This window comes from Podarcis cretensis, assembly GCF_951804945.1.
Source record: "Podarcis cretensis genome assembly, chromosome: 10".
Lineage (NCBI taxonomy): Eukaryota > Metazoa > Chordata > Lepidosauria > Squamata > Lacertidae > Podarcis > Podarcis cretensis.
In genome coordinates this window covers 9,143,867-9,157,467 of record NC_137179.1, presented here as the reverse complement: position 1 = coordinate 9,157,467, position 13,601 = coordinate 9,143,867, and the positions used below count along the sequence as shown (strand labels likewise).

At 43.7% G+C, this 13,601-nt stretch overlaps 1 protein-coding gene across 1 annotated transcript; it reads left to right on the top strand.

Annotated features, from left to right (window-relative positions):
* Window positions 1-291: 291 nt before the first annotated feature.
* CTSO (cathepsin O) lies at window positions 292-13,363 on the top strand. The gene is made up of 8 exons (XM_079993021.1): window positions 292-595; window positions 3,206-3,314; window positions 4,225-4,364; window positions 6,214-6,381; window positions 7,435-7,556; window positions 10,844-11,007; window positions 11,924-12,016; window positions 12,999-13,363. The coding sequence occupies exons 1-8, from the start codon at window positions 479-481 to the stop codon at window positions 13,031-13,033; spliced, it is 948 nt and encodes a 315-aa protein (XP_079849147.1). The 5' UTR covers window positions 292-478; the 3' UTR covers window positions 13,034-13,363.
* The last annotated feature ends 238 nt before the right edge of the window (window positions 13,364-13,601 follow it).

The following is a 13,601-nucleotide window of genomic DNA, read 5'->3' as shown; positions in this document are numbered from 1 at the left end:
TTATTTTCAAATCTGAAAGTTGACAGCTATGCTGGGGAGGGCGGGGTATAAATATTATTATTATTATTATTATTATTATTATTATTATTATTTATTAAAAACCTCCAAGGAAGGAAAGCCCAGTGTCCAAAGGGGGGGAAGGCAGAGATTCACCTTGAGAATGAGAGCCACCGTTGTTGTTTTTTGCAGTGACAAGTTTTTGCAGTGACAAGTTTTGCCAAGTTGCAAGGCTGGAGGCGACGCCTCTTATCCCTCCCTCTCTCCCTCCCTCCCGGAGGGACCACTCAAAAGTGCTTTCTGCAGCGACAAGTGGAACAAAAGAGCCGAGCCGAAGGCAGCTGGAGGGCTCAGAAGCGCAAAAGTCTTCTTTGAGGCTTCTTCTCTGGGGAGAAGGAGGAGCCAGCAAAGCGAAAGGAAAAAACGAGTCGTGCAGAAAACCAAGCGGCGCCAGGGCGCAGCTCTTCCGGAGAGGCTCTCCATGAAGCTGTGGCTTCTCCTCTCCTGCTTGCTGCCCTTCCTGGGAGCCGAAGAGGGTCGGCATCCCGGATCCTTGCATCCCAGGGGCAGCGAGGAGACGGAGGAAGCCGCCTTGCAGGTAGGTGCGAGCGGGGAGAGGAGAGGAAGAGGCCGGCAGGAGTCCCAGTCCTTGCGCGCTGCTGGAGGCGAGATCTCCATCCCAGTCCCAAAGGTGGCGGCACAGCCAAGGCACACGCGCGTATCCAACACATATTTAAAGCATATGGCTTCTTGCTCGCCCTCAGAAAATAAATTCCGGGCATCAGATATGGGGGGTTACAGGTGCCAGGATTTTGGGGCGGGGGGAGTCATGCGCTATAAGGGTATGGGGTGCATCTGCCGCACAATTTACTCCCCTCTGGAATGACCGTAATGGACCCAATTGAATCCCAGACATGGATTTCAATAGGTCTACTCTCGAGCGCCTAGGACTTGCCGATCGAAAGGTCGGCGGTTCGAATCCCTGCGGCGGGGTGCGCTCCCGCTGCTCGGTCCCAGCGCCTGCCAACCTAGCAGTTCGAAAGCACCTCCGGGTGCAAGTAGATAAATAGGGACCGCTTACCAGCGGGAAGGTAAACGGCGTTTCCGTGTGCGGCTCTGGCTCTGGCTCTGGCCAGAGCAGCGATGTCACGCTGGCCACGTGACCCGGAAGTGTCTCCGGACAGCGCTGGCCCCTGGCCTCTTAAGTGAGATGGGCACACAACCCCAGAGTCTGTCAAGACTGGCCCGTACGGGCAGGGGTACCTTTACCTTTACCTTACTCTCGAGTAAAGCTTTGTTGGCGACCACTCCCTTCCCGATCCCCAAGTCTGCTCCTTAAATTATGTTCTTAATGCTGTACCCTACCCTGGGATCTTTGGATAAAGGGAGGTGTCGATATTGAATTATTATATAATAAAATATATAACATGTATTATATAATAAATAATAATAATAGTAATAAACAACGCCCAGGGGTGCTTCCTATTGATTCCAATAGCTTAGCTTCGTATTCAGCTGGGAGTTCACACAAAAGTTACGTGTCTTGTACGCTTTGCCGTTTAAAAGGTTGGAGGAAATAAAATAACAAAAAGGGGTGGGAAAAACAAAAGGGTGCAGAGGGAGAAAAATAGCTTGGAGTTTAAGGGGTTAAGGAGAAAGACATACAGGAAAAGTGGGTTTTAATGTGCAGTTAAAAGAAGAAGAATAAGCCCAGTTTCAAAGATTTCCCCCCCTGTAAAATTGACAAGCAGTGAACAGCAGATGTTTAGGAGACTATTTCCAACAAATATTTTTCAGTGAACAAATGAAAGTGGATAGATTTTGTACTCCTCATCTTCACCACAAGATGTCAGACTTGAAAGCCTAAATCCTGAAAGTGGGGCTGTTGTTGGTGAAAGTTTATTACAGTGGTACCTCGGGTTACATACGCTTCAGGTTACAGACTCCGCTAACCCAGAAATAGTGCTTCAGGTTAAGAACTTTGCTTCAGGATGAGAACAGAAATCGGGCCCCGGCAGCGCGGCAGCAGCAGGAGGCCCCATTAGCTAAAGTGGTGCTTCAGGTTAAGAACGGTTTCAGGTTAAGAACGGACCTCTGGAACGAATTAAGTTCTTAACCTGAGATACCACTGTAGTTCTACATTGGTACCTTGGGTTACATACGCTTCAGGTTACAGACTCCGCTAATGCTCTTGAAGCGCACTTAAAACGTTATACAGTGGTACCTCGGGTTAAGTACTTAATTCGTTCCGGAGGTCCCTGAAGCACCACTTTAGCTAATGGGGCCTCCTGCTGCCACTGCACCACCGCTGCACGATTTCTGTTCTCATCCTGAAGCAAAGTTCTTAACCTGAAGCACTATTTCTGGGTTAGCGGAGTCTGTAACCTGAAGCGTATGCAACCCAAGATACCACTGTACAACTACAGTGGTACCTCAGGTTAAGAACTTAATTCCTTCCAGCGGTCCATTCTTAACCTGAAACTGTTCTTAACCTGAAGCACCACTTTAGCTAATGGGGCCTCCTGCTGCCGCTGCACCGCCGCTGCATGATTTCTGTTCTCATCCTGAAGCAAAGTTCTTAACCTGAGGTAATATTTCTGGGTTAGCAGAGTCTGTAACCTGAAGCATATCTAACCCGAGGTACCACTGTATGTGAATCGAATGAAGCTTAATGGTGGGATAACTGAGAAACTAAAAGAAATAAGGGAGGCTTTTGTAAAATATTTTACTGATCTTTACAGAAAAAGAACTGAAGATTCAAACAGGATAGAAAACTATATTAAAAATATAGTGAATTACCAAAGATAACAGAGGATCAAATGAGGATATTAAATATAGAAATTTCAGTTCAAGAAGTAATTGAGGCAATAAATCAAACAAAAGTAGGGAAATCCCCAGGGCCGGATGGAATAACAGCAAAATATTATAAAAAACAAAATAACAATAACAAAAAGAGGGGTGGGAAAAACCCAAGTGACCTCCCTGGGGCGCAAGCCTGGGCAGTGTGTCTGGAGATTCTGGGCTGCCCAGGCGACAACACCCCCCTCTCAGCCTCTCTGATGTGGTCCAAGGGAAAGCAGAGCAAGACATTTGGCACTAGTTTGGTTGCCGGAGTTGCCAGAAGGAGGTGTACAAGGCGCCATCCAACAAACATACAGACCGACTTCATGACATTTCAAGAGCGTAATTATGCTTTCGTTTTTTCCAGGAAAGCATTAAGAGAATCAAGCATTTGAATTCCTTATCATCTAGCGACAACGCTACTGCTGTCTATGGAATAAATAAATTTTCCCACTTGTTTCCTGAAGAATTTAGAGGTACAGAGTATTGCATTACAAAATATTTAATTCTTTTGCAAACAATACCATCTTGCCTTATCTTCAGTGCAAGCTATTTTGACATCTTTTTGATATGATTTGGTGTGCCTGAACATCATGCTAAGCAGGACTAAAGTGCTCGTTTTTGTCTTGAGAAGATCTAAGGTCTCCCTAAATTTCAGACTCTCTGAGCTTCAACCTGTCAGAATGTTTCATTATGCCTGTTGCTATGACGATTATTACTTTTGGGGCTATTAATCATCCCTCTCTCAGTTTATTTCATTTAACCATCCCTTTAGCTAATAGGATCTTTTCCCTTCATATCTTGGGGTCTAGGGTAGACCTGAGACTGAGCAGTCCAGACTTTTGCAGAAAATAATAATAATAATAATAATAATAATAATAATAATAATAATATATTTATACCCCGCCCATCTGGCTGAGTTTCCCCAGCCATTCTGGGCAGCTCCCAATCGAGTGTTAAAAACAATACAGCTTTAAATATTAAAAGCGTCCCTAAACAGGGCTGCCTTCAGCATGAGACTCTTAATCTCAGGGTTGTGGGTTCAAGTCCCATGTTGGGCAAAATATTCCTGCACTGCAGGAAGGTAGACTAATGATCCACCTGGTCCCTTCCAACTCTACAGTTTTATGGTTCTATGATTATCCCAGGCCTTTGGTGTTTTAAACTGGGGGAGGGGTTGTTCTGTTCATTATTATGTGCTTTATTTTTGCGTTTCTGTACTGTAAAGCGCTGTAAATCATAGGATCCTTGGATGAAGGGCAGTATCTACATTTTATAAATCATAATGACTGGAAAAAATACAAGTGTTTGGCTTTTAGAAACAATGTCGCTGAACTGGCTGTAATCAAAACTAGAAAATAACAGAACTTTTGTTTTGTTTTAAAGCTACTTACTTACAAAGTAGACTTTTTAAAGTTCCCAAGTATATGCCGGGAACGAGCCTAGAAGGCACAGAAACACCCTTACCAGCGAAGTTTGATTGGAGGGACAAGAATGTCGTTACCAGCGTGAGGAATCAAGAAGCGGTAAGTTCCACAGTTGATTTTCTGCCTAATTTCCCTAATTTTCTGCCTAATTTCCCTCAAAACTCCAGCAACCTTAAGGTAATATAATGAGGCAAGATGATAAGAAGATAAGAAAGGGAAATTAACACAGAAATAATAAGTAATGTTTTAAAATACCATATTTTTCGGTCCATAGGGTGCACCGGCCCATAGGGCGCACCTAGTTTTTTTGGGGGGGAAATAAAGGGGAAAAAATTATTTCCCCCCCCCAGGTGCGGGGCTGGGGCAGGGGAAACCCGAGCTTCCCCCGACCCCAGCCCCCAGAACAGGCAGCTTTCCACAAGCCGTGGGAGAGCTGCACGAAGCCCGAAGCCTGGGGGGCGCTGAGCTCAGCGCGCCCCCAGGCTTCGGGGTGCAGGCAGCTCTCCAAAAGCTGTGGGAGAGCTGTGCAACTTCACGCAGCTATCCCACGGCTTGCGGATAGCTTCCTGAAGCCTTGAGAGCGAGAGGGGTCGGTGCGCACCGACCCTTCTCGCACTCAAGGCTTCAGTGAAAGCCTGCATTCGCACCATAGGACGCACACACATTTCCTCTTCATTTTTGGAGGGGGGAAAGTGCGTCCTATAGGGCGAAAAATACGGTAGATAGGGGGATGTGCAACCTTTTTTGTTCTTTAAGGGTATACAGTATCGTTCGGTAAATGTACGAGTAGGAATTGATAACAGCTGTTGAATAATGGGAGTTTAACATCAGGAATGGATTGTGAACCAGAGATGAGTGTGTACTATTAAGCAGCAAACAGGGGAAACAGGGACACATTTAGGACGAAGAGTGGGAGGTCATCTTGTTTGCATTAAATTTTATTTAATTTGGCATTGATTTGTTTAAAATTTGGAAAAAACAATAAATTGGCAAAGAGAAAGAAAGAAAAGATAATACAATGAGGGCTCCAGTGCCCTTTTGAGATGAGAATACATCTGCATTGTTGACACGGCAATGGTGCATGTTTATAGCACCATTTCTCTGGTTGATATGAACTGGCTTTTTCATTACAGGAAGTAGAAAAACAGAGGTGAAGCCTCTGCACTTGCCGTATTTTTTTAAAAATCCAACCATGTCTGTCTACAGCTGCAAGACAGATTACTGTATAACTGAGAAATGCGTCCTTATACCAATGGGTATTGCTCAGCTGGCAGTAAGGCTTTTCGGTCGTCCTCATACAGTCACAAAGCCACCCTAAATCTGCTCTGGAAAGTTTTTTGCGGGGAGGGGGCCCTCTAGAACAGATATATGGAAGCATAGGGGGTCAGGAAATGCTTGAAAATTGCTTCCTTCCCTGTTTCACTGATGGAAGCCTTACTGCCACTTGAGCAACACCGCAGGATAAAACACTATCTGTATGGAACTATTTGAAAAACAGGCTATTTTGAAATAAATTTGTGGGGAAAAAGTATGAAGGGCAACTAATGACGATTGTTTTTCTTTTTCTAAATAATTTTTAAATTAATTTTCATTTATAACAATCCAAGAAAAGCCACATTAATACAATACCAAATTATAATACGATTAAAAAGCCAATTATCCAATACCAAATTAAACAATTTTGAATGACTTCCCGTGTTCTGGATTTCAGGGAATGATGTTCTTATTTCGTCCTGCTCCAGTACTCTTAGTTAGTCCAAATACGACAGTTCCGATCTTGATCCTTTATTTTAACAGCCACTGATCTGATGACTTTTCTTCGTATTTAACTGTTCCATATTCATTAATTTTGCAAGGGGAGTTCTTATCCTGTAAATTTCTATGTGAAATGTTTGTTTTACATTAATTTTTATGCTTCCTGTTGTAATCCATCACCCATCTTTTCCAGTGTGGCGGCTGTTGGGCTTTCAGCGTTGTCAGTGCAGTAGAGTCCGCGTACGCAATTAAAGGGAACGTTTTGGAGAACCTCAGCGTGCAGCAGGTTATCGATTGTTCATACGAGAATAAAGGCTGTAGCGGCGGCTCTACGGTTGCTGCGCTGAGTTGGCTGAATCAGGTATTCATTTCTTACAAACCCACAGGCTCCGTTAACACGTGACAGTGTTGGGTAAAGAGAAGGCGAATCTCAGACTTGAACAACACTCCCTTCTTGTAGATCAAAGGTTGCATAGCCCCAAATATTGTCTCCAACTTTTGCCAATTAGATATCTCCAGGGCTGTCATAAGTCAGCCAAGATAGGCAGTACAGTGGTACCTCGGGTTACAAACACCTTGGGTTACAAACACTTCAGGTTACAGACTCTGCTAACCCGGAAGTAGTATCTCGGGTTAAGAACCTTACCTCAGAATGAGAACAGAAATCGTGCAACGGCCACGCAAGACCCCATTAGCTAAAGTGGTACCTCAGGTTAAGAACGGACCTCCAGAACAAATAAAGTTCTTAACCAGAGGTACCACTGTAGATGGCCCTTCTCCAGCATCTGCTCATCATGTGACCTCCGTTGAGGCAATATTTCTCCCACCCTGACATAAGTTGAGATCTAGAGTACGGCTAGCGGGCTCTCATCTTCCTGCTCTTGGCAGTGCTATTTTTGCCAATTTTCTATAATAACGGCTCAAAAATGGCATTTGTTTTGCAATTTTGCCAAAAAAGCTCAACAACTTTTCTTTCCAAATTTTCACTGGCAACCCTGGGTTATTTGTAAGAAATCAATCTTTTATTGCGACAGTTACTTTGGAACACCCTGCCTATAGACAACATGTAGGAGCCTCCACTGCACCCGCTAAAAACATATTTGTTTAGAAAAGCCTAGCTGGACCCATAGAATGTTGACATGTGTTTTAATTCACTTTTAGTTCCTCATTGGTTTTAATTATTTTTGAACGTTTAAAATAATTGCTTTCAACTGTTCCTACTGATAATTTTATTGTTTTATTCTTATAAGCTGCTGACTTTTATTTTTTTTAAATCAAGCGATAAATACATTTTAGGAAGTAAATAAAATAATTTAAGGAGTACAGACTCTGGCGTGACCAAAGCAACTTTCAAGAGCACAAAAATGTGTTGTTATTTAATCACAAGCAACTCGTTTGATTCGTCTTCTTGCAGACACGCGTGAAACTGGTGAGAGATGCAGAGTATTCTTTTAAAGCTGAAACAGGAATGTGCCATTACTTCAGCCGTTCTGATTTTGGAGTCTCAGTCACAGGCTATACCTCTTATGATCTAAGGTGAGTACTAGTGAGTATTTTCACAGGGTCCTTCCCCCCCCCCACTAGCCCAGTAGATTCACATTCCAAGTGACTACTACGGTTATAAACCTCTTCAGTACTGCACATGTGGGAAATCTATGGCCTTCTGGGTGTTGCCGAAAGTACAGCTCCCATAGAGGCAAAGGTAAAGGGCCCCCTGACCATTAGGACTAGTCGTGGCCAACTCTGGGGTTGCGGCGTTCATCTCGGTTTATTGGCTGAGGGAGCCAGTGTACAGCTTCCAGGTCATGTGGCCAGCATGACTAAGCTGCTTCTGGCGAACCAGAGCAGCACATGGAAACGCCGTTTACCTTCCCGCCAGAGCGGTACCTATTTATCTACTTGCACTTTGATGTGCTTTCGAACTGCTAGGTTGGCAGGAGCAGGGACCGAGCAACAGGAGCTCACCCCATCGCGGGGATTCGGATTGCCGACCTTCTGATTGGCAAGTCCTAGGCTCTGTGGTTTAACCCACAGCGCCACCTGCGTCCCTACAACTCCCATAGTCACTGACAAATAGCCATGCTAGCTGCAGAGGTGGCATGAGTTGAGAGTCCAACAACATCCAGAGGATTCCAGATTCTCGTATTTCTACGTACTGAGCATGCATGCTAGAGATGCAAACATGTTAGCTTTAAGAAAACATGGAAACTATCATAACAGACGTTCTTAAGAAAACATGCCTCTCGTCTGTGTGTGTGGTTTGGGAGCTGCACGGTCAGAGAAAAAACAATGCTGTCCAAGGTTGTAAAGACTGCAGGGAGAATAATTGGGTGCACTCTTCCCACCTTGGATCAAATCTATGCTTCCAGGTGCCATAAGAAAGCTGCAGAGACAGTGCAGGATAGTGCGCACCCCAGAAATGATCTCTTTCAGCTTCTGCCTTCTGTAAGAAGATACAGGGTTATAAAGACTAGGACTAGCCGCCTGAGAAACAGTTCCTATCCAAATGCGATTTTGGTTTTAAACGCAGTGTAAGGTAGTCTCTGTGGGAGTATATTGTATTTAATTATGGTGTATCAGAGTTTTTAGGGGGCTAACCAGGCTGGGATAGCAGGCTTGTTGGTTTTTGAATGTCTGATGTAGATTTTTTTCAATTTCGTTGTTCTGTATGGAACAATGACAATAAAGATTATCGTATCGTATCGTCTTTTATAGTATTAAGCAGCAGGTTGTTGAACCTTGCTAAATCCTGCCTCCCTTTCGAGTTTCAAAGATCATACATGAATGTTGACATTCCAGGCAGAGAGAGACTTTGACCCCTGGTGCAGCAAATGCGTCCACAGTTCTCATTTCCCTTCCAAATGCGGATCAGTCATTGACTGCAGAGCAGGATGACTTGTCAATGCAAGAGGATGCACAGAAAGTGTTTTTAACTTCCATGACCGGGCTTGTACTGTTTGTGTTTCTTTTGCAATGCGTGCCCTGCTTTTCTCACTTGACCTGAACAAACAGTGCCATGGAGTACAACTTGTGTTAAAAGCAGATAGTTCTTACTTGAGGTTATTTAACTGGGTTCTACGGGGGGGGGGGGGGGAGTGTGAATCATCATCAGAATAAATGGGGATGGGAGAATGGTTTACAAATAGCTATAGAAATCAAGAGTGGTATCCAGCTGGTTTATCTCCATTGGGGGAAGGCATCCATGGGCAGGGTGGAAGGGGAGATAATCTTTGCAGATTGGAGGGTGGGCAGAGGCTACAGAAAGAGATGTATCTATTGGCAAGATGTCTTCCCACAGCAAACTGAGCATCACAAGTACCTCGGGTTAAGTACTTAATTCGTTCCGGAGGTCTGTTCTTAACCTGAAGCGCCACTTTAGCTAATAGGGCCTCCCACTGCTGCCATGCCACCGGAGCACGATTTCTGTTCTCATCCTGAAGCAAAGTTCTTAACCCGAGGTACTATTTCTGGGTTAGCGGAGTCTGTAACCTGAAGTGTCTGTAACCCAAGGTACCACTGTACTATTCTAGCAATAACACTGGCGAACAAGTGGTCCGATCTGAAAAATACAAATATTTAGGTTACAAAACTGTAAAAATAAAGAAAAAGTAAGTTTGCAAAACAATAATTACCATGTGGTTAGGGTAGATCAACGTCTCAGTGTCCACTTATCCCCAGTGTAAATATGAAATATTGGCAAAAGTTGGAAATTGAAAGATAACTATAGCATGTACATGAAAATCGTTTTCAGATTTGAAATCAGCATTGATTACCACATATATAGTTACCACATATAGTGTTACCACATATAGTGTTACCACATATAGTGTTACCACATATAGTGGTAACTCGGGTTACATACGCTTCAGGTTACATACGCTTCAAGGTACCGAGGTACCACTGTATAAGAACAGTTGAAAAATCTCATGCAAAAGAAAATGAAAAAAAAAGAAGTTCCCCAGTATACTGTGTATACCAAGGGAATACATTTTTTCATACCTGCAACTGTACAGTGATATACACGTCATTTTCAATGCTATACATGTCATGTTCAATGCTATATAAGTCACTTACATTTATACTCATATTGTACTACTTTGGCTATGTGTTTAATAAAATATTGAATTCTTGCATTGTGAAAAACAAAGATTATGGTGAAAAGTGAAAAACATGAATTGAAAAAAACCTAGATCTTACAGGAAAAAAAACCAACTTCAGATATGAAACCAGCACGTCGAAATTAGGTTAGAACAACTGCAGGTGTCAACGCAACAAAAATTTTGTTCCCCAGTGTGAGGAAAAAATAAGGTCATGGCGCAAAATGTGATTCTTGATCCTTGTCAGATGAATAGACTTCTCTAAATGCTGGCTTACCGTGAGGGCGGTTCCCAAGTAGCATGATACACAAAACCACGAAAGAGTTCTTAATTAAAAACACCCTTGTTGAAATTTCCAGTTTCAGTAGCCGTAAAATAACATAAATAGGGTTGCCTTATTTCAAAATGTGAAAATGTGGACACAAAAGTTGCCTGGACACTTCTGAGAAGGGTTGCCATACTCTCAGGTTTCCCCGGATAATTTTAACAGTTCCGCTCAGACACTGTTTGACGGACAAGTCCCGAATGAGTCCAGGAAACTCCAGAGGTATGGCGGCTCCAACATACCAATACTACTCTGAATAACTTCTGCTTAGTACAGCAAGTTTATTTCCTGTACTATAGACTGACTTCTGCAACCTAAGGGGCCAAACAAAAGGTGCTCAGCAGTTGGTTGGTTTCGAACTATTTTGATGCTAGACTGGGACTGTTCTTCTCACCTTGCAGTGGCCATGAAGACGAAATGATGAGGATGCTAGTTAAATATGGGCCTTTGCCAGTAATTGTAGACGCAATCAGCTGGCAAGATTATCTTGGGGGCATCATCCAGTATCACTGCTCCAGTGGAGAAGCAAATCACGCTGTTATAGTTACTGGTTATGATACGACAGGTAAGTTTTCAACCGCCGATTAAATGATTATTAACGTAGCAGTTCAGAGAATATTAGTGCCATCCCAACCATGTCTGCGTTCACATGGCGGTTTATTCCGTTGACCTGACGTTTCCCCAATTGTTAATTTCAGCATTTTATCTCAGCTTTCACAAGACAAGAAAGCCACAATCTAGTGGAATAGAGTAGAACTTTATAGTGCTCATTTCTGTGTTAATTGGTTTGGGGGGGGGTCCATTTGTAACTGTTACCTCAGAAAATTGCAGGAGTCAAGTGACAAAGTTTGGGCTGGTATTGTGGCATGCATTTCCTTTTTCTTTTTAAATAGTTTTATTAAAGATTTCATTGTGCAACAAACCGTTACAAAAGTTGGGTGTCTCCCCCTCTCTCTGCCAAGTGGTGGCAAAACCCTGGGTCCCAGATAATCACCCAGGATCTGTGTTCCTTTTGAGAACTGAGACACAGCAGAGACTGCCGTAGCTTTAAAAAAATATTCTTTTTCACCTATTCACACCTTCAGTGTGCGTGGAGGCAGTTCAGATCTTACAGCATGGTCATTTAAAAAGGGGTTAGCCCCACAGCATTGCAGCCAGCCTTCAGCCAGCCTGCCCAAGATGGGTCCCAGCCTCTCCCCACCCCCATCTGGTTCACAGATGCTCTGAAGTCCTTCATGGAATCACCTAGGGGTCCATTAACCCCCAGGTTAAGAACCCCTGGTGAATTGCATCAATACAATTTAACACATACTTCTGCATATTGAAGTACTATGTGCTAGCTAAGCCAGATTCTTCATAAAGAATCTGGATTCTGTCTTGTGGCTCTGCTTTTAAGTCTCTCCGTGTCTGCCCAACGAAAGGCATTAAAGTATGCCGAAGATGTCCTAAACAAAACAAAACTGACTGAAATTATTTTACAGGTAGCATTCCTTATTGGATTGTTCGAAATTCCTGGGGCACTGCATGGGGAATAGACGGCTACGTTCGCATTAAGATAGGGTCCAATATATGTGGTAAGTTGAGGAAAAGGCACTGCAGTTGATCCTTCACATTTAGGCCTCCGTATGCATTCTTCCATGGCCCTATTTTGAGAGGCTATTTGAAACTTCAGGTAGACGCATTTTATGTTCCTCTCAATGTTACCGTCCCAGGATGAAGCTAAGCGCAACATCAAAGCAAGCCCATTAGCATATTATCAAAGCAAGAGAATTTAAATGTATATGAGCTCATTTGGGCAACAACTACCAATTAGATTACCAAAATGGCATCTGTAGCCTTCTGGAACCTTTCAACAAAATACCCCATAAAAGCAAATGGTTCATGAGCAACTTAGTTAGGTAAAGGTAAAGGGACCCCTGACCATTAGGTCCAGACACGGACGACTCTGGGGTTGTGGCGCTCATCTCGCTTTATTGGCTGAGGGAGCCGGTGTACAGCTTCCGGGTCATGTGGGCAGCATGACTAAGCTGCTTCTGGTGAACCAGAGCAGCGCACGCCGCAGCGGTACCTATTTATCTACTTGCACTTTGATGTGCTTTCGAATTGCTAGGTTGGCAGGAGCAGGGACCGAGCAACGGGAGCTCACCCCGTCGCAGGGATTCAAACTGCCGACCTGCCGATCAACAAGTCCTAGACTCTGTGGCTTAACCCACAGCACCACCCGCGTCCCTTGAGCAACTCAGTTACTTTTGAGTAAAAAAGCTGGGGGAAAGTAAGCTCAAGTATAGAGATAGTTAAAGCACTACTTATTCCTCCGAGGCTGGCCGTCAGTCACTTCTAATGCAATGATCAAAGCTACTCAGAACATCAGCGTCTCTGCTGGGACCCTGTCACACTCATTCCTGGAAGTATTTGTGATCTAAAATGAAAGGGTGTTCAGTAATACTGGTACAGCATGGGAGCCAACGAGTAAGAGATGGTGTTGCAATAATATTTTCCTTCGTAAAGGATTTATCCAATGATCCAGTGGTTAACATTGATCTCGTTGCCTCCTAGGCATCGCTGATGAAGTTTCTGCCGTGTTTGTGTGAAGCAGTTGCTCTGAATGCAGAATCGGTGACAGACATTTCAAACACTATTTTTCCACAATGTGAAGGAGTATTATTCTTGGGAAGGGACCTGTGGGCGTTCTGACCGCAACAAAGAGAAGAATACTGTTCCAGCAAGTGCCATAAAACATTTATTTTTGGGAACTTGATATCTGTTTTGCAGCATATTCTAGACCATCAATTGTTCAAACAGAAGGAATTTTATATTACCAGCTCTAGTCTTAGTTTTGGGAATCTTGACTCCACCTGCGCTTAGCACAGTACTGTGGTACCTCGGGTTAAGAACTTAATTCGGATCCTGAAGCACCACTTTAGTTAATGGGGCCTCCCGCTGCCACCGCTGCGTGATTTCTGTTCTTATCCTGAAGCAAAGTTCTAAACCCGAGGTACCATTTCTGGGTTGCATGGCGAGTTCCCGCCCCCCACCAGGATAAATAAAGACACAAGACACCATAATTTAAGGTTAAATGGGCGAATTAGGCCACAGCTTTATTGAATTCAGGAATGAGAGGCATTGGCTTAGGCATTGGTCCTATCGACTATCCGGCTC